Source organism: Atta colombica, unplaced genomic scaffold, assembly GCF_001594045.1.
Source record: "Atta colombica isolate Treedump-2 unplaced genomic scaffold, Acol1.0 scaffold33, whole genome shotgun sequence".
Classification (NCBI taxonomy): Eukaryota; Metazoa; Arthropoda; class Insecta; order Hymenoptera; family Formicidae; genus Atta; species Atta colombica.
In genome coordinates this window covers 2,060,218-2,081,805 of record NW_017259437.1, presented here as the reverse complement: position 1 = coordinate 2,081,805, position 21,588 = coordinate 2,060,218, and the positions used below count along the sequence as shown (strand labels likewise).

At 35.2% G+C, this 21,588-nt stretch overlaps 2 protein-coding genes across 5 annotated transcripts in view; one reads left to right on the top strand and one right to left on the bottom strand.

Moving 5' to 3' along the window:
* Window positions 1-4,406, bottom strand: part of LOC108690569 (serine/threonine kinase SAD-1) — a 22,502-nt gene extending 18,096 nt beyond the window's left edge. The window contains exon 1 of the mRNA XM_018197939.1: window positions 4,337-4,406. The gene's annotated coding sequence lies outside the window, so the exon portion shown is untranslated. The remainder of the gene's footprint in view (window positions 1-4,336) is intronic.
* A 4,178-nt stretch (window positions 4,407-8,584) lies between these two features.
* On the top strand, window positions 8,585-17,444 carry LOC108690498 (serine/threonine-protein kinase KIN4). 4 transcript variants are annotated; one of them, XM_018197808.1, is made up of 8 exons: window positions 8,585-8,622; window positions 8,693-8,779; window positions 10,480-10,713; window positions 12,206-12,467; window positions 13,284-13,566; window positions 14,533-14,721; window positions 15,427-15,545; window positions 15,622-17,444. In XM_018197808.1, exons 3-8 carry the CDS (start codon window positions 10,648-10,650, stop codon window positions 17,046-17,048), a joined length of 2,346 nt encoding a protein of 781 aa, XP_018053297.1. In that variant the 5' UTR covers window positions 8,585-8,622; window positions 8,693-8,779; window positions 10,480-10,647; the 3' UTR covers window positions 17,049-17,444. The 4 variants fall into 4 exon arrangements, with proteins under 4 accessions (XP_018053297.1, XP_018053296.1, XP_018053298.1 ...); XM_018197807.1 differs by having other exon boundaries at window positions 8,608-8,779; XM_018197809.1 differs by lacking the exons at window positions 8,585-8,622; window positions 8,693-8,779 and adding an exon at window positions 8,857-8,908.
* Window positions 17,445-21,588: the final 4,144 nt, after the last annotated feature.

Sequence of the window (21,588 nt, the reverse complement as noted above, 5' to 3'; positions counted from 1 at the left end):
TCTCTCTCTCTCTCTCTCTCTCTCTCTCTCTCTCTCTCTCTCTCTCTCTCTCTCTCTCTACTTCCTGTCTCTCTTTTCAACCTAACATATTTCAAGGAAATTTAAAAAAAGATACATTTTTACATAAAGAAAGCATCGCTTATAAGTTTCTCAGATTAAACGAACAAATCAAGTTCATTTCAAGTCATTTCAAAAATGCAGAAAAAACAAAATGTTTTTATTTCAGGCGTAATTTAATTTCAGATCTCGTTTTAATAAAATTTTAATCTAAAATTTTATTATCAAAATATTTTATTATCTTTATACTGAGAAAATGTTTTTAAAATTTGCTCAAGAAAAATTAATTTTAATTTAAATAAAAAGTATTTCTGAAAAAAAAAATTAGAAATGGAAAATCTCTTAAGGCCTTAAGTCAACTAATTAAAAAACTAAATAAAAAAATAACTATGTGAAAAGCTATACGGTCTAAATAAAATTAGTAGCCAGAAACGACTGGCAGTTTCGTTGGAATTTTTTTCAAGTGTCGCAGGGTTGACGTAGAGGAATGTTAAACAGTTCATCTGGAAATGATTAGTTTTTAATCTACGAATATGATCTAATATATTTTCGTTTCATCGAAACAAGAGAAGCATTTCTGCAAGTAATCAATAACAGAAAATTTTGATAATTTCATCGTTTGATTAATTATATAATGCGTAATTATTTCGTTTGAAATTTCCTGACCTATATTGCTCTTGCTTTGATCTTTTTTCAGTAAGATGAAACGCCCTTCCATTAAAAGTTCCACAAAATACTTTTTGGAAAGGTAATAATTTCATTCATTTCGAAGAAACTGTATAAAATGCCTTGTCGAAACTTGTGAAAATATGTAACGTTACGTAATCTTTTAATAAACTTTCTTCGAATAAATCTCATCGATATAAGAAACTGGGAGAAATATCAAACAACGATGAATTAAAAGAAACGCCATTAACAAATTTATTCATATTTTTTATCCTCTCGAAAATATCTTAAAAATATTATTTTTTTGTTCAGACAGACAAAACAAATATTGATTTTAAATTCAGTTAAATTATTCCTAATTGTATTGAAACAAGAGTTTCATTATATTAATTGGAATTCTGGAAAAATCAGAAATTTATAGTCAAATTTGTTTTAATTCTACTCGAGATAATCAAATGTTCAATCATGACAACCGGAATTCTAATTGATACGATCAGAATTTACTAGTTCATTCATTTTCAACTAGCAATTTTTCTCAGTGTAAACATAAGTTATCTTTATAGCTAACAAACATTGTTGATGATAAAATAATAAAAGAGGCAAACATTTTACGACAACTTGTACGACAATGACATATTGTAATTATTATTGAGCAATGTATAATTGAGATGTAATCATTCATGTATCAATCAATAATCTTGCGTCACATTAATTTCTTTACATGCGTGATATTCGTACAAAATTTCGAGGAAAATAAAATTCTATTTTCCTTGACGTTCCGCGTGACGTCGATTATTTTTTTACGATTTTATTGAATATCAATTACTGTGAAATGAGAATTATTGCAAAAATCACAGAGAAGATATCAAAGACTATATTTTTCTATTTTCTACGTTTCCGAAATATCGTATCTAATTTAAAAATTAATCGAATATTTAAGTATCAACATCAAGTATTCTAATACAATTATATTGTTTAAATTTGATATTATTAATTTTTATATTCGATAAGTACATGTTTATATACATTTATATTCGATAAGTGTTTATACATGATGTTATCGCTATTAATTAAATTCAGGACCATTGTGCTCCACTTTTGCGGATTTACGCGAATTGTAATTTCTGGCAAAGTAATTTCTGCTACGTAATTGTTTCATGTATTCAGTTTTATCAGACTATTCAAACGCCAACTTAATTTATGTGAAAGAATGTAATCGAAATATTTTTGCAGAATTACAATTTAAAAAAAAAGGAGAAGAAGAGGAAGAGTGCACAGAGTGCTCATAAAATGCTTCGTTAGAATTCTTTGAGCCTAATAAATAAAATTTATTTAAATTTATTTAATTTGCATTAAATAATAGATGATTAAATATACGATTTATTTATTAATGCTGATAAAATAAATACATTGACAATTGTTGTTTCTGTAATAGCCTCAATAGCTATTATCATTATTATTAAACAAAAATAAATATTAAAAACAGTTTATACTCAATGATGAATATATATTTAACTAAAAATCCTTTCTTCCCCTAATCTCGTATTATCGTGATGTTGCGCAACATTATTATCCTCTCCCCGGACAATAAAATTATGAAATATTCATAAACATTTCATTAACATTTGGCAAATTTAATAAAATACAAAATTATTATTGTTCTTTATTCTTTTTGAGAATAAATCTCTTTGAAGATAATGAGTCATAATCATAATGTCTCATTCAATTTTTTTTATCACATTCAATTCAACATTTTCCAAAAGAAGCTTGCTAGATCTATAATCTCGGAAGTACCAAGTTTCTGTAAAGCGATAATCGATTAATCCCCAGAGAACTTATTGTTTCATCTCACAATGTACACGATATAAAGCGATAAGAGAATATATGTATTCGATAAAAGAGACAAAGAAGCTCCTTGGGATAATATTACATTGCGCTCGTACTGTGTTTACCCATTCGAATTCTTAAGAGATCGCTGGACCGCCATACGTTGCGAATTTATCAGATATACAACGATGGACCCACCCAAATATCTCTTCGGAGGACAAACTCCCGGAATGGTTTCTCTGCACGATCGATATTATCGCACGATAACGTCGTAAATATAGTGTCTATACAAACGATTGGCATGCTATTTATTGATAAGTACATTGGCAAGACACTACCGGCAACGTAACTGTTATGCAATCGATATGCATCGAGGTTCTTTTGAAGCTGCATTGCGAGAATCATTGCGGGCGGGGAGTTATTCGGTTAGAGAAATAGACGTTTACCTTGAACTATTTTTTTCCTCTCACGATAAAAATGTAATAGAAATTAAAAGTCTCGATACTGCATTGATAACGTGCACCTTCTTTGACGCGATTAGCACAAATGTATGTGAATTATGAAAGCGGTACCATCTTCACTAATAATTAAGGTAAGATGCGATCAATAAGGTTGCTCTTTATAACTGTAATATTGGCACTAAGTTAATCACTTGAGAGAGAAAGGACGAAATCTATAGGTAGATAAAGATCTATCTATAGATCTTTATCCACCTAGAGATAAAGAGTAAACAAAGTTTTTCAGAAGTTTTATCTATAAATACATTTTTACGTTTTGATAAAATTTTGTAATAAATTGATTTTAAAATGCAATTTTCAATTTAATAGATTTACTGTTTTCAACTGTGATGTTAGCATGACACTAACAATAAGTTAATTGTTTGACAGTAAAAAAAGACAAAATTTATAGATAGATAAAGATCTATCTGTTAAAACTTTTTTTTAAGGACTTTGTTTTTAGTTGTGTTATTGTTGTAGCAAATGAATAATATACTTTAATTCACTTCATGAAAAGAAGATATATCGTTCATTTGCAACACATAATTAAAAAACAAAGTTTTTCAGAAAAAAAAATGGTAATGATGGAAATTTGATTTGAATTTCAATGGTTTGATTTTAAAATTTTGTAATATTATTTTTGAAATGCAATTTGGACATACAGAAATAATATGTTCTTTAAAAATATGTTTTCCCTTTTTTTCTTTATGTTTCCGTTTTTCTGCAAGCAACAAAATCGCAGTTTTTATCACAATTATGTCAGTTGTAGCAAACGAGCGATATGTAAGGTTCGTCAAATCAAATAAAATCAAATAAAGTCAAAGCCAAATTAAAGGAAAAATAAAGTGTCGTGTAATGTTAAGTTGCCCAAAAAAATCTCATCCAATAATTATACGATACATCAAATTAATTGATGAAATGTAAGGCGTTGTTGTCACTTTGTACTAACTTTAGACGTGATAGAAATGAACTTAAAAACAAGTTTGTCTGGAAATTAGCATCCAAGAAATATCAATTACGACGTAGTCGGAATAACATGTTGCGATCAGAACTCCAGCCATCGTTGCGACGCGTTTAGAAATGGTCAGTTGAGTGATGTGCTATCAACACATAATCGCGTGAAAATTATCTTATCGGGAGCAACATCGTACGGTGCAACAACCGCTTAGGGACAATAAAACAATTGCAAACGGTAGAACGCCTGAAGCCATTTTTACAGAAGAGTCCACTAGAGACTTGTAGACGAGAGAAATAAGGTGTACCAAGAGATCAAAAGAAAAAAAGCTCACCTTTTTGTCCGTTAAACCGACGAAGACGACGACGGCGACGACGACGACGACGACGACGACGACGGCGACGACGACGACGGCGACGACGACGACGACGACGACGACGACGACGACGACGACGACGACGACGACGACGACGACGAGTCCAGCCAGCACCTCGCTAGTCTGCCCGGTCCGCCCACCGTCATTTGTGATGTGGATTCATTTACGCGTGTCTGCCGTGCCGGCGGCGACGATGATCGATGCCACAGATGTTGCTCCCGGTTGCTCCTCCCGCACAAGTTCTACGACGCGAACCGTCGGGGCTGCCGTACAACGGCGACGGTGACGACGACAAGGAAGCCAACGACATCGAATCGAACGTCGCTGGTGGGCCGCTCCGGTTCACTCGAGACGCGTGTTTACACGGCACCGCTCGATCGCTTCGTACATTCCACCGTCCGCGACGCAATCCTCTTGCCTCTCCCACTCTTTTCTCTTCTCTCTCTTCTTTTCTCCCTTAATACGTTCTCTGTCTCGCGGGATGCGAAACTCTTGTGTTCTTGTTGATGGATCACCTCTTCTTTCTTTACGCAACCGTGCCTTCCTCCACTTCGTAGTACTCTGTATTCTGATCTCGTCTCGTGTCTCTCTCTCTCTCTCTTTCTCTCGCTCTTTCTATGTCGGGAACTACCTCGCCCACCCGCGGTAACTTTTTTCTCTTTGTCTATTTGTCTATTCGTCGGCGCGCAGCAGTCGCGCGTGCAGTAGGCGACTTCCGGGCACCTTCCTCGATGACGACGGTGCGCCGCGAGCGCGCGACACACTTCCCACTTTTTTTCTCGCCTCCTCCTCCGCCCGACTCTTTCACTCCTCTCCGTCGATCCGCCACCGTCTGTCTCGCTTCCTCACGCTACAATTGCGCGCGCGCGCGTGCAAGCACATGCATGAACGTGCAGCATGCACGTATATAGGAGAGCGTACCTCTACGTACGTCGCGTCGCCCGCTTGACCGTTTCTCCGTTATTCTCTCGGATGAAGTCGTCGCACTCTCGCGATCGCGCGCAAGATCCGGGATCGCGGAATTCCCCGCGATCGACGTTACGACGATGTACTGGTACTGGATCTCAGCTTTCTTTTATTTTCCTCCCTCTCGGATGACGGCGTTAAAACACGACACTATGAGATGACGACGGGCGTACACACACCCGCGACGCGGTGACACATGAGAAAGTTATGGAACGTGGTGGAACGTCTCTCTGTAGTAACGTATTTGTACTCTCGACTGAGTCGACGACACGATACTCCTGACTTTGGACGCGCGCTCCCAGCGCCAGCCGGTCGTCCGCCACGACTGCCATCTTGTTGCGGACTCGGACACTATCGTGAATCACGATGGCGCGAACTACGAAGCTTTTGGCCGAGTGTTCAATCGAAATCTCCTTGATTAAAATCGATATTCATAGAGTGCTTTCCATTTGATAACACAAATTGATACAAGTCGACACACGTTCTATCTTTATTATTCTCTTTATTACTCTCTGAATGTCAAGATAGAATAGAACGATGCTTGTGTCGACTTGTGTTGACTTGTGTTATCAAATGGAAAGCACCCATAGTTAATTCTTATATTTGAGATTGCCTTAAAATGTCATGGAGTCAACCAGAAGGTTGTATTAGCATCTGAAGATATTATTTAAGACGGTCTTCAAATAAGAATCGGATTATGAATACTGCTATCAAGACTGCATTCCGTTATATTCACTGTGAATATTGAAAATTAATCTACAGTTTACGTTAAGTATACTGTAGTTTTCCGATATTTACAATGAAATACAGCCTAGGTATGATTATTAGCACACAAAAAATTTAAGCAGTAAGATGAAAGTATAAGCAGCTGTAAAGAAATCAAAATATGTTGGATTTGCTACTAATTATAACTTTACGATCTCTACTGTGATTTACCAATTCGCTTATTATTTACGTTTTACTGCTTAAGTTTTTTGTGTCATGATCCCTCTCCTCCAAAAAAATTGTATATCTCTGATTGCACAGAGAATTTAAAAAGAATTAAAAAATAATTAATTGCAATATGTTATCAATTTTGAGTTCATTTTTAATTGCAAAAATGAATTCTTTTCAAAACTTTTCAGAAAAAAAATGCATAATTTATGACATAATACGACTAAATTCTTTTACTCTCTTATTTATCTGGAATGCGAATATATATATCTTGATGTAGAAATGTAAATAAGAAAGCGCAATTAAGATACAAATATATGAAATCTTCTCTTAATTTTTTTTCCTTCCCATCTCATATTCAACTTTGCATTAAATATTTAAATTTTTGTCGAAATACGCGTCAAGAGAACAATTGTCTTTAAATTATTCATGATCTTCGAGAATTTTATTCTTTTTTCGATAATAAAAATAGTAATTAAAATAATAATATATATAAAAAATTTAAAAAAAAAAATAAATATTTTATTAATAATACCATCAAGTAATACTATCGGATTTTTGCTGTAGTTGCAGTATTCGAGAGGGCGTTACTGCACAATGGTTTTTTCAAGATAAATTTTTTGCTGATGTTATGAATTTTCGTATTGTCTTATAAATGATCAAACAAACGTTGTTATATATGTAATTAAATGTATAAGTATGTTATATTAGAATTTTTATTGAGAATTCAGATTTATTGTGATGTAGTTGATTAGTTGCGTTTTTCAATATATTTGTCATTATTGAAATGTGTAAATATTTTAAGAACATAACAAGAAAAGAAAGGAAATGTAGAAAATGTCATGTTATAATTTTAGATGGAAATGGATGAAAAACTGTGGTAACGTTCTCCGTCGGTTAATCCCTTTTGATGACGTTCTGTGTATCTCCGCATGATGTCGTAAGATGGTGTTGAATATAGTGCAGTCATTAAAATGCATTTGATGTAATCTAAATATGCGACGATAAAATGATGTTTCTTCGAAAAGATGTTCCTTGAAATGTTTACTCGTCTAAATTTTTCATGTATACATCTCGTACCTAAATAAAATTAAAATATCGGAATAATTGATTTTACAAATAAAGATGATTTTTATATGATGATCTCATGAGATTTTTAAAAACGATTAACATTCATCAAATTGTCTGTTAAAAAATATCCAAGAATTATTTTTACAATGATATATATAGGAATTAATGTGAATTCGACGAAATCAGATTTACCGATTTGATAATATCACAAATCCAGACATGTTGATTTTGGAGTTATACAACGTCATACATTTTGGGCGATGCGTGATGAATATTTAATTTTATTGCACGCTTGTAAATTTATATTAAATGTGTACATATGCAATGTAAAATAAATAGACCGATGATATACAAAAACTGTGGCGTAAACGATATGGTAATTTTTCGTACACATGAAATATCATGGAGAATTTATTTACATTCTCGCATTCTTCATAGGAAAACCAGTAAAAATTAACCTTTGTGCGCTAGAATTATCGATAAAGCGTTGAAAATACTTGATGATACTGTTTATCAATACATACTTAGTCATACTTGCGTATACATATATAATAATCACTTATTAATAATACTATCGAAAGTGTTGATATTAAGTATAAAACGTAAACATTTTTTTTATTAGAATTATATAGCAATAACTAATCTCACTGTTATCACACGTTACACATTTCACAATAATACAAAAAACTGCTTGAATGACATCATGAGAAATAATTTCCATTTTTATTTCATTCTTCGACCTTACACAAAGCAGTTACTTTTGCGCATAAATAAAACATAAATCACAGTTTATGCTTTTTTAAATTGCTCATCACAAAAAATTACTATTTTAATATTTATTACTGCATAAATATATCAGTTTAATATTTATTATTATTTAATGTAAATGTCTTGCATCCGTATAACTTGAAAAAATGACATATACATAAGACAATGTCAACAAATTAATTAGGATTAATTTCGATGATAAATAAGCTCTTATCTATTTAAAATATGATTTTAAATTTTTATTCAGAGTTAAAAACTTGGAATGAAATATATAATTGATTACTTAAAATTCGTTGGTGCGAGCTCAAATCCTGATGGCATGGAGTTAGATTCACAATAATCGCAACATGGTGCGCGCCCTTAGGAAGAGGTGATGGATGCGCGGGCAAGCCGGCAAGACGCCAAGATCAGCTCGCCAACCGCGCTTTCCGGTTAGCGTTTTATAAATACTGCAGACAGGCAAACAGTGCACCGAACACGGTAGACCAGTTGTGAGATCATTCGAGGTGCGTGGCCGCTCGATTTGCGCGATTTGCGAGAGGGAGAAAAAGATACCGACTTAATCTCTCAACGTAGATTTTCCAGACGCGAGTATCGACGATTTTTTGCGGATTTCATCAGCAGATGTGTCCTCCCGAGACGAAGACACGCGCTTTCTCAGTGGTATTAATTGTGCTCTTTCGTGTCTCCACTGCTCCAAATGCTTCCTCGAATCCCAGTGTGGCATGCGGACGGATTACTGAAGCGGGGTGGTGCACGCGATCTGTAAATTTGCATGGACAACTCCATGCTGTGAGTGTTCGTGTTTCCGTGAATCGTGAACGGTGCTTACATAAATAACAACGGGAGACCGATTCACAAGTTTCATCAACCGTTCACCGATATGAATACGATTTGAATAAAATGCATTTATTGGCTGCTTGCCGCATGTTTTCTCGATTATATCATATGGAAGCATTTTTAAGAAAGAGAGAACGGAGAGAGACCTTTATACGATAGTCTGGCAACAATTAAGAATTTCGTTTGTCGAATTAATAATTGAATAATGTTCATTTTTATCAATGTAGAGATTTACATTTATCTTGATTTAACTTACACTTTAGCCTTTTCTAATTTTTTGAACTGGAAAAAGATAAGAAGTAAGTTAAACTGTAATAAGATAAAAAGTAAGTTAAACGGCAATAAGATTAAAGTTAATCTACATAATAGGAATTGGCATAAAATGGATTTAATTAAATCCTGCCTTTTCAAAATCAAGTAATCATAAATGTCTGACATTTTAAATTTTACAACATTGCCTAATTCTTGTACATACTCTGAGAGAAAAATATATACGAAATTTTAATAAATATTTGAATAGTGCTAGTGTTAAATATTTACTAAATGCAAATATGTTTATTTGATACAAGAATTATTAATTTAATTATTATACCTTTTTATTTAAATATTCCATAAATATTATATTTTCCGTAAATATTATATTGGTGCTATTCAAACAATCATTTAAAATTTACATTTTTCTCTCCAAGCAAAATAAATCGCAAATGATTAAAAAGTTTATGCTGTTAGTGATAATTTTGGAGTCATTTTGACGTCACCATGATACCAAAATGACGTCAAAATAGCTTTAAAATGATTACGAGAAGTTACTTTTAAATCTATGATTTATTTTAACATCGTTTTGACGTTTATTGTTCTATTTGGATAATATGATACGTATATCCATCTTGATGAGAAAAGAAAGACACGCGCTTATTTTTATTGAGCAAATGAAAAATGACAAGAGGGAAATCCAGAATATCGATTTATTATTCACGAATGATGTAACGTCTTTATTACGTCAAAAGGATCGCATGTGTCGCTTTCCATTTGCTAGAAATGTTTCGGAAACGTTCATCTTGTATCTATTGTCGATGGGTGCAATCTGCCAAATCATGTGTATATATATATATATATATATATATCGTGTTCATTCCTTGTGAAATTTGCAGCCACATTCGCCTTGCGCAATAATTGTACACGGCACAAAAATACTAGCCGGCATCCGGCTGTATCGACAACACACACTTGCAGAATAACGATTTCATGCTGTTAACGTCTCCCGTCAAAAATGTTGCGTCGTTAGACTCTCATTTTACGGCGAAGTATATTCGTCTGATTTCCATCGCGTCCTACTTCTTACCATGTATATTACTACCATAACGTTGGAATCCTTTTCATGTTGTTATCGTGCACATGAATTAACCGACGCATGCATGTAATTCGTATAACACGAACATTCGCCGTAACATAATTATTTCTATTTATGTTTATACTCCTTTCATCACGATGTCAGTCTCATACATCAATCAAACGTTTTACAGGATTGGATACATTTTGAAGAGCGGAACTTTTTCGGGACGATGACCGACGATACTGTGAGATTTATGAGCGATACGGGAATATGTAACGTCTAGTCGTCGCAATTGAGTCCGTGCGTCGAACCAGAACATCTATTCTCGGTGAAAACATTATAACTGTAAATTATCGAGATGAGTGGAATGAAGAAGGCGATCGGAGGATCCATTCACAGAATACGAGAGTTCGAGCTCGAGAAGGTAATACCTTTCTTTCCGTGTTTTTTCTTCTGTTTTTTTTCACGAAAACCGGTCACAATTGGATTTTCCTTTGTCAGCTAAGGCATTTCTTTAAAGTGTCTTGCGCTTTCCTCGAGAATAAAGCCTAAACAATGGCTGCGGTAGTCACACGCAGAGCTTTTCCAGTTTCGAGACATTGAGATCCAGAAATAGGATTCGCGAACGAGCAGCATTTCATTATGTTCGTTCAACTAACGACCATTCTTTTGCCTGGCATTGCACCAATGTTTCTCTAACAGAGAATCCGACGAAGACGACATTTGCGACCGTGACTCGTCATTGTTGGATCACTTAGTGACTTTGTATCTCTAATATTGAATCATATAGCTTTAATTACATTCTTGATGACACAGAAATTAAATAGAATTTGAGATTCATTTCACTGGAAAATTTTAAAATTATCAAATTCACAGAAATTTAAAAGACACAGTTTTGAAAGTAGAGATTTTAAGCTATTTCCTATAGCAAAAGTTATAAGTAATGTCACAATACTATCATAATAAAGTCATGGTGACGTGCAGATGTCCGCTTTCTCACAGGTATGATATCGCTGTGACGTCATTGAATGACGTCATATGAATCTGCAATGTGATAAAAATTACACCTCATTGTGACATTACTTACATTATAACATGTACAGACAATAATAATATTACTGCGACCTTTTTAATAATTTCATAGTAATATCGCAAATTATCCATAATTATTGTGAGTTTATTTTGAATTTTCAATTTTCCGTGAATATAGTGATGTGAATGTGATTTTTCGCTATGGGTATTAAAACTCTTTATTAACTTAAATTTAATTTTCGTTCATTTTCTATAAAGTTACAGTTTTTGAAGTTCGTATGAACTTTTGTTCTAATTAGGGTTACATTATCTAAATTACAAAAAAGAATGCGTACAAACATAAAAAATGTTCTATTATATAGCGTATCAAAATAAAAAATAATTTCAATTTCTCAAGTAAAAACTCGAAGCTTTTATTCGATTCTCTATAGTCTGGATAGATTCTGTTTAATCGAAATAGAGATATATGGTTCAACGAAACGGTATTAAGGGGAAATCGTCTTGTATGTCGGGTTCGCATCGGGATGAAAACGTGCGTTCGAAGCGTGCGTTGGAGTAAAAATAGATGTTGCGTAGAGATCGGCGTCGGCCGTACGGGCGTCGCGTCGTATTCAGCGTGCAGCGGATAACGCATCGTTGTGCTCGCGCGTTCCCTGGCGTTTCCCATCGGGATTGCATTTCCCTCGTGACGTCGTGTATGCTGCATGCTTTGTCCCGAGGTTCGAGGTCTCTCGGGTTTGAGCGTCATTACGATCCGACTGGCGAACGTTTGGGTTTCTCTTCATCCGTCATTCGCAGCTCGAAAAGCAGCGACGTGACTCTCGATCGATCACGACCACGTCATGTGCGGCAGCGCGTCGAGAGCTAACTATTTTCTGGGACAGGTGAATCTGATCGACGAGTTCGACATCCTGCAGATCGTCGGCGAGGGATGGTTCGGCAAAATCCTGCTGACCGAGCATCGCAGTACACAGACCGAGATGGTGCTGAAGGCCCTGCCGAAGGCATATACCGGCATCTCGGACTTCTTTCGGGAATTTCATTATGGGTTACATCTGTCGGCACATAGAAACATTATAACCACCTATGACGTGGCGTTCGAGACGGCCGGCTTCTACGTTTTCAGTCAAGAATACGCCCCGCTCGGTGAGATTTTTTTTTTACGACGCTCGCTTGCACGTGCGCGACGACTTTTTGTGTATCTTACAAATCAGACGCCGTTCATTAAGTTTTTAGTTTCGAATTCTGAGTCCGCTATGCAATCTATTTTCTTATCTGTATAAATTGGCGCAGAGTTTAATTCAAATAAGTTATAACATTTTTGTTTCATTTAATCAAAATTATTTATGATCGTGCAATACAGGAAATTTATTTAATTATATTGCAAAAGAAATATATCGTAGATTAAAAAAAAATCAATTAAATCTATTTTTGAAGAAATAATATTTTTTGATTCCATTAAATCTGTAATATTATCTATATTGCTAAAAAGTACTCTAATTCACAATTTATTTATAAATACATTAATTAAAAGAATAAGTATAACAATTATATATAAAATCGGATAAATATACATTTAGGGCAGAAGATAAATGGAACCAATCGGGATTTAAACAAGACTTTGAGATATATTTCCTGCCATGTGTTACTTAGCATCTATAATTAGTTATCTCACGGCTACTGTTCTCATATCTATTCCGATCTCTTATCAATATCTAATCAACTTTATATAGTCCTATTCTTACGTATATAAATTACATATAAAATCGTATCAATTTTGCACTTATTGTTGATGCAATTTTACGTACTTCTTTTATCGCGCAATGAAAAGACTAAACAATAGCTCTAAATATTTTCCAAGGTGCAATATCATTTATAAAACGATTGTCATTCCAAAGAACATGACATTCGCGTTGTCGTTGCACAAAAATACATTTCAGTTATCATGTCATCGATTTTCAGGCGATCTCACGTCGAACGTGACGGAGACAGGGTTGGGCGAGCTGCACGCAAAGAGGGTGGCCAGGCAGCTCGCCGCCGCGGTGCATCATATACACAGCCGTGAACTAGTGCATCGCGATATCAAACTCGATAATATACTCGTATTTCGTAGTGATTTTTCGCGTATCAAGCTGTGCGATTTCGGCGAGACTAGACGGGTTAACACCGTCGTACGAAGGCATAACGAATGGTTGCCGTATTCGCCGCCTGAAGTATTGCAGATCGACACTGATGAGACGTACAAGTAATTATATACATATACTGTAATTGATCTTATATGTATTACTCATTTTTGTTGTCACGTGATATTTATGCACGCAGAAAATTGGAAGAAAGAAAGAAGATTAAGAGAAAGTAGGATAAAATTGAAGGCCTGGAAAGAAAAGGGGAAAGTAGGATAAAAATCAGGTCCATCTTGATCTCGATTTTTTTGAATTGAATGAAAAGTGTAACTCTTTAGGGATCGCATCGTGTTATGAATAGATTTTATTTCCAAGAATAATATTACGATGTACTGTATTGTGTATTTGAATATGAATATATCAAGAGCATTTCTTATTAAATAGTAATAATTTGCATTTTCTCTACATAAGATAAACATTTACATTCGACAATTGTACTATTATGCATCTACATGTACTTACTATTCAAGCTAGATATTAAATCAACTGCAGCCACGCCTGTTGTGTGCACTTGATAGTTTGTCACGTATTACATACTACTACCTATTATACTGCTTTTTCAAATCATTGTTGCAATGCGTTCATACACACATAACAAAACTATTATTATCATTGATGTTGTTATTCATAACTTTATTTATCATGAGAGAGAAAGTGAGCACTCAATTTTATGCTACTTTCTTCTGATCTTTTCTGAAAAGTTTCGAAATTTTAATTTTTTAATATTCCATATCCAAAATTTTGGTTAAATATAAAAACGCTATTGATATATTGTGACGTATATGAATGATATTTCGCCGAGAAAAATGTTCTGATTAAATCAACAAAAGGACCTAACAGAATGACATTTTGGAAAGATCGAACAGTATTTCTGATTATCATAACTTTCTCTATTTGCTCTCACCAAAATGTCATTCTTGTTAAGTTCTTTTGCTTTAATCAGAACATTTTTTTCCAGTGTTGAAATGTAGTCCGGACATTGTCGCTGAGGATATATGTTCTAACGATGACGGACGGATGACTTTCAGAGCTCGTACGTCGCACGATGTCTGGCAATTCGGCATTGTCCTATTTGTTTGCCTGACCGGATGCCTGCCATGGCAGAAAGCAGCGATGGACGATCCGCGCTACACCAGATATCAAAACTGGCACAACGCGACGCTTAACATCGCCAAGAAACCGAAATTATTTCAGCTGATCAGCTCACGGGCGCAGAGGTGAGTTTTCATTTGAGAATCTGAGAACGCGAAATTAAGCGCCATGCAGTAATGTTACGTCAATGTGCATCTTGAACATACGATATAGTTTATTATTCATTCACTTTTCAAGCGCTATTTTTTGATTGTTATAAAATTGTTAAGAGTGTTGTTCGTGATAAATAAAACGGCGACTAGAAATTTATATTTTATAATAAAAATTTTAAGTAACTTTGAAATCAATAAGAGAATTGTGTTTAAATTTTACATAAAAATTCAAACGTAATATAAAACAACTCATAAAATTTTTACATTTTTTATAACGTTTTAAGTTGTGACACACATATATCTTTATATAACACATACAGCTTTATATTATAGTGATGGACGTATAGAGGATTTTTTCAGAAGGAGGATGGTTTATCAATTTTTTATTATCACATAAATAGCAATTGTTTGTGTTAACAAATTTTCTTGATATTTTAGACCTGAGAATTTAGAATATCTCTGTTTCGATCCTGATTTTGAATGGAAAAAAATGAAAAAAAGATTTTATAAATTATAATTTTTATTTTATTTCCTGAAAAAATAAACAAAATATAATGAGATAAAATATAAAAGAAAAATTTCGGGGAGAGTTGAATCCTTCAAATCCTTTTCCTCCTCTGGATATCCATAACAGTGATAAAGCGCGTAACTAAATAAATATTTTGGCATTTTATAAAGAATGTTCAAGAGGCTATTGGATCCGAAGATTGACAAGCGACCAGTCAGCGTGTTGGAAGTAAATAAATATTTAGAAGACAGATGGCTAGCGAAACTCGGGGTCGAAAAAGCGTTGAATGGTCAGTTGACATTGCATCGCGATAATATCGGCGATATGTCACGATATCTTAGCGACATTTTTTTTTATATCTACAGGCGGCGCCGATGAGAGGGACGAGCTATGTCCGTCTATGTACAGCTTTCACAGTTCCTTAGAGGAGAAGAATCAACTTCTCCACACACTTACGACGTACGGGATCGAGACAACGGTGGATCATTCGAAGAAGAAGGATCGTATCAGGGAATGGATACAAGCTAGCGCGATCGTCGAGGAAAACGAGGAGGACGAGTCTGATGTTTACGAGGACTCGGAGTTCTGTGAAGATGAAGACAAGGATAATGATGGGAACGGAAGCGAGGAGACAGAATCGATCTCCATGAGAGGCAGGCATTTTCCGGAAAGACGTCCAAGTGCCACGACGAACAATTCTAGAAAGAGAAGAGACAGTAGGGTCGCAAAGAATCGCATTGCGTCGAAAAACAGAGTGCCTGTAAAGCCCATCGAAAGGAAAATACCTTTCGCTCCTCAAGTAGCTGAAGAGCGAGAAACGATCGCGCGCTTCGCCAGTTTCCCCAATGGTGATCCAAATCTCGCCGCCGTAAGGAATGGCGGTGATCAGACTCACGATCTTTCCGCAACCTCGGTGAATGTCCTCGCATCGCCGACAACGAATAATTTCTCCGCGAGCAATCTTCAATCGTCCGTGCCTAGTGCCAACGGCACTCGAAACATCAAAGATCAGGCGAGGATCAATGCTAACAACTCTCGAGATGAATCGCCGCTTTCCGCGCAGTTAATCGCTGCTGTCCCTATCAAACAATCGCCGCCTAAAACTACAGGTATCCCGGATAGTGCTGGTAGAGTTGTACCGATGAGCCCGCAAATCCCGGTCAGAAAAAATCGCGCTCATACAGCGCCGTTTTCAGAGACGCGTTCGGCTGAGGCTCAGATCGATTTGGCGAGAAAGACGCAATCCGTAACAGTTTTACGGACATCGGAAATGACGGAGGACTCGTTATCAGCACGTGCATCAACAAAGACATCCGTCTCTTCACATCCGATGACAACTCGAGCGGATAATCCTTCCGTTGCTATATTATCAACTTCGCGAACGGCAAGATCAATCGCTCCACCGGTTGCGCGAACTGATAAAGCACCTACGGCGTCGATAATAAGCAATGCACCTCTAGCCGAGCCCCAGCCTCCTAATAGCGCTCTCCCTGGCCGAATCGAAGGCTCGCCTCCAATCATGACGCAAATCACAACGTCGGCCTCTTCTCACTTGGCAATGCAGAGTTTCAACGCGCTGCAAGGTATCGCGGGCGTACCCTCGACTGCTTCGCCGGCGAGCTCGTCATTGAACATGAGTAAACCCAATCAACGGGCCGAAGAACTAAACGTGGCTTACGGAAAAGATGCGTATCAACACTATGGCATCGCCCAGGGAATCATACTACCGATGAAAATAAATGTCATTAGGCAAGATTCTATTGGCAGCGGGAATCGATCCGTGAGCAACTGAGAGAAGAATGTACCAAATTGAAGAATGTACCAAATTTTTCTTGAGGTCGACAAAAGTTAAATATTCGCGCAAGTCATGCTAGTTACAGAACCAATTGATTACTGTGTATAGCAGGTCTGTTCAAAACTTAACTTACAGGCTAAAAAAGGCTAGAACACAGATGTATAAAGCATAAGAGAATTATCAATCAATCAGAGTCTTTCATTTACATGAAATGAAATGGAGAATTAATTGAGCTCTAATGCTTTCTACAATAAGCCATTAGGAATAGGTTAGAAGGAGCAGGAGCGAGTTGTAAGCAAATCAGTTGTATGTCATAAAGCAATAATAAGTCAGTGACTGCGTGAAGATGGCCAAATTCCATTTCTTATGATTTAAAACTTAGATTATGTTATAACTGACCAATCATATAGAGTATTGTTATTTTCTTTGAGAACTACCATCCTTGTGATTGACTGAAATATTGTGATATAATGATTTAATATGATTTATGCTGGATGTAAATTTTCTAAGATTTATGACTTATAATTCTGACTTGCCATTATGATATAATTAACGCCACTAACGGTTTGTTGTAGAAAGTTCATTTTGTTTTAAACTTATCTTAAAGTTGACGCTTTAGATTGATTGCCGCAACAAGCTTGTAATCGTTTTGTGAGTATATAGAACCAGGGTTGCGTCAGCTCAGATATACAATAGATGTAGCTTCGTAAGAAATTGACAAATTATAGTCGATTATTCTCCTCACATTAGACTGTAATTGGTTAATTTCTTACGGTTTAAGACTTGCTATACTTATTGTAGATCTGAGCTTATGTAAAGGTCTATGCTCAGGCCTGAAACGTTCTTATTTCTCTATTTCGTTGAGGATAACAGGTAGAAAGCAAAAAACAATACTCATTAGAACAGTCAGGCTCACTGGGCAAAAATCTAGCAGCTATTCTTTTTGTTTTCTTTTTGTCTCGTTCAACGAGAGACGATGCAGAGAGATATAATAGCATTAATTCGCGAGAAGAACAGATCTGATTTATATACTTGAAGATACATATTTGATTGGAATCATTTATGTGATACTTTACCTGATTCAAGGCAAATTAAAAGAAAGTACTCATGAAAGTATTTGAAGGAGGAAACTCTCATATTTGCCGTTTGTGCAATATTTTTCATAATATATATAATAATTGATATTGTTGATATCGCTTCACAATCAAAAGATTCATCGAGCGTTCCTTCAGAAAGTATATGTTGATATAAGACATCACGATGTTCGATGTATAGGAAGTAAAGCTAGCGCGAAAGTAACATTATGATAGAACGCTGTATGGATGGAGCACATTACGTATATTATACTTCATTAGTTTCAAGAGACACTTATATTGCCACGTGTCGCTTGCTTCACCAAGTCTAACGGGATAAAATTAGCACGGCGTCTCGAAAGAGAGTTGCACCGTGCAAGAATGTTCGAGGTCATTAGCGTTCCATCGTGGGAAAGAGCGAAATTTTTATTGTCCAAACGTGACGCGTGTCTACGCGCTTTTCGTTAACATCTCCACTTTTTAATTACAAATTTTTATTGGTACAATTTATTATTTCTTTGAATGCAGCGTGCAAAAATGTAGTCGCGAAATTCGTACGAATTAATTAGATATTTATACATGCTTTGTGATATTAGAGATCATGACTAGAAAATGAAACATCCCAGTAATGCAACAGCTGCAATATTGCTGAAATGTCCCATGCTATCATAGATCTATTATTTGGCTGTATGTAAATATAATCAATTTTGAGGGATACGAAATGCAAGAAAATGTAAAATTTATATTAATATTTTAAAGACACATTACTTTTGAGAGAGGTATTATTGTTCTAATATGATACTTTATTTTCCTTATAAAAGGTTAATATCTCACATGCTTAATATGTGATATTAACCGCTCTATAATTGTGATTATAAATTTATTTTAAAGTCATAATTCACACAATCAATTATGGCTTGTGCAGGATATATAATTGGTACTATCTTTTGTTCACGATTATTTTAAAGTTGCAAGAGCGGTCGCGATAGCCAATCAGAAGTGTCAATAGTCGATGTTATGACCGTTTGTGTGATTTCGAAATGAGTTTACGACTGCATTGTAGACTACGCTGATAAATTACTTCAATTTTGCTCGACACTGTTTGATTTGCGGATACTGTTAAAAAATAACAGAAATAAACGTAACATTTTTGCAGAGACGTGACATTTGGTTAAATCGCATATATGATACTATTTCAGACACACGCTTTCACTACCAGTACACAAATTGAATAAATGAATTGCCCATGCCAGTTATGTCATATAGTTTATTTTTAAGAAATATTAGAAATATATTACTTTCCACATCATTTTTGGAAGAAGAACATCTAATAAACACAAGAATGCGACAAATTTAACATTTATAAATATTTCACATATTAAAAATATTTCACACAAAACCTTTTATTATGATACTACGATGACACGTGACTATTTTTGTAACTTTTTAAAATAAATTTGCGACTGCCTTATTGCAGATTAATGATAAACCATTGCAATTTTGCTCGACATGATTTGCTGCGGGCATTGTTTGAAAATAACAGAAATAAACGTAACGTTTTTGCAGAGATGTGCGATGTTTAGTTAAATCGTATACGATACTATTTCAGGCACACGCTTTTACCTACACTAATATGTAAACACATAGGATGTGTTTGGGGGAACAATAAGCGCTATTTGTGTCATTCTATCCTTGTTTTACGTCCAATAAACAATGAGGATAGAATGACACAAATAGCGCTAATAGAGTCTCTTCGAACGCATTTATTGAATATCGAATTGCCTCTGCTATGTCGACGTCGTACGATTTACTTTTACAGAAATATATTATTTTCATTTTTGAAACAAGGTATTTAATAAAAAAGAATGATTTTACGTATATTTTCAGTAAATCTTTTATATAAGGCATATAAAATCGGTCTTTTATTATCGGTAATACTCTTGCTATTTGATTGTCATGTAAAGATATACAAACGCCGCGGAGTTGCTAATTAGTTATTAGATGTTCGATATTAACTGATTTATGTGCGGAGGCCGTGACTATTAGATAAGCTTGCTTTAGCAGCAAGTTTCGCTAAACGAAGTCGTTCGACGGAAGCAAGAACGTTGCAAGGATGCCAAGTACGAGGGGAGAGAAGAAGATGACGAGTTTCCAGAGGAGTCACGGGAGCGAGAGAACGATAAGGATGCGCGCGTTTGGCGATGTGAAAGTAATTCCCGAGCAGGTCGTGGCACGAATTAATTAAGAGATTCGTAAGCAACGTATATTGCGCAGGAGGCGCAATTACCGTCGTCTTTGACGCCGAGGAGTAACGCGGTAACGTGCGAAAGATATGGAGGACCGTTGCACGAAGTAGTTTGTTGTTTATCGTTAGGAACTAACTGGCGAAATATTGAGATGCAACCGAGACTCAGTAACTTGAAAATTCTTTGACGTACGCGTTAATTAATATTTAAGTCAATTATTATTCATGGAATTACTAATTGACACTTTGAATCGTGCGTGATAATTTTATAAATATGCTTTCATAGCGCCACCGTAACAATTATTTTTACGATTGTAATATGGGTAGTAGAATGATTTAATGAAATATCTAAAAATTAGACACAGAATCTGAAAATATATTTTGTTGAACTAAAATCAAAATAATATATAGAACGTTCAAACATAGGATATTAAAATTTTTTCCAGCATTATTTGAATGATTCTATATAAATATTTTGATACTCAACTCAATCAAATTATTTTCAGATCTATCGTTTAAACTTTTAGATACTTTGGTATCTAAAAATTCAGTGCAATCATTCTTTCCCTGAATGTCATACATTCTCATAATGTATATCAACAATCTACAATATAGTTTCGCAAGTACTTGGTTATCGTTAATAAATTAATATTGATCAATTAAAATAAACATTTTAATTAATTGATATCGGTATTGAGTGACTGGTATAAGTTACTGCTAACAAATTACTGATTTTATACTATAGGTATACAGCGTATATCTATATTAGCGTAAATGTATACACGTGCTATATGTGTGCTTTAATAATACGCAATTTAGTCGAAGCTTATACAGTGCCAGTCTTGGCACTGTATAAGCTATGTTCGGGACCACACAAAGCTGCAGTAATTATTGACTGTAACACGCGTCCGCTCACGAAATAGTCGTGACTGTCCTTGATACATCATGGAGCGCAGCTGGTAAACGTGGCTGACCGAAAATCGTCGCTTTGCCGAGTGTCACGCTTGACACCTTTGCTGTTCGGTACCGGTCCAAAAGCCGCCCGGATGAAAATTGATGAAACCACAATTGGTGTTAATGGCGTACCACAACTTCCCCCTCGTTGGTACCATTTAACAACCTTCTGCATCCTCGTTATGTATGTCGCTTTCGGCGACATTTATTTCGGGATCGACCGAATCTGTTTTAAGACTAGGGATCTACGTGCGAAATCGCGATC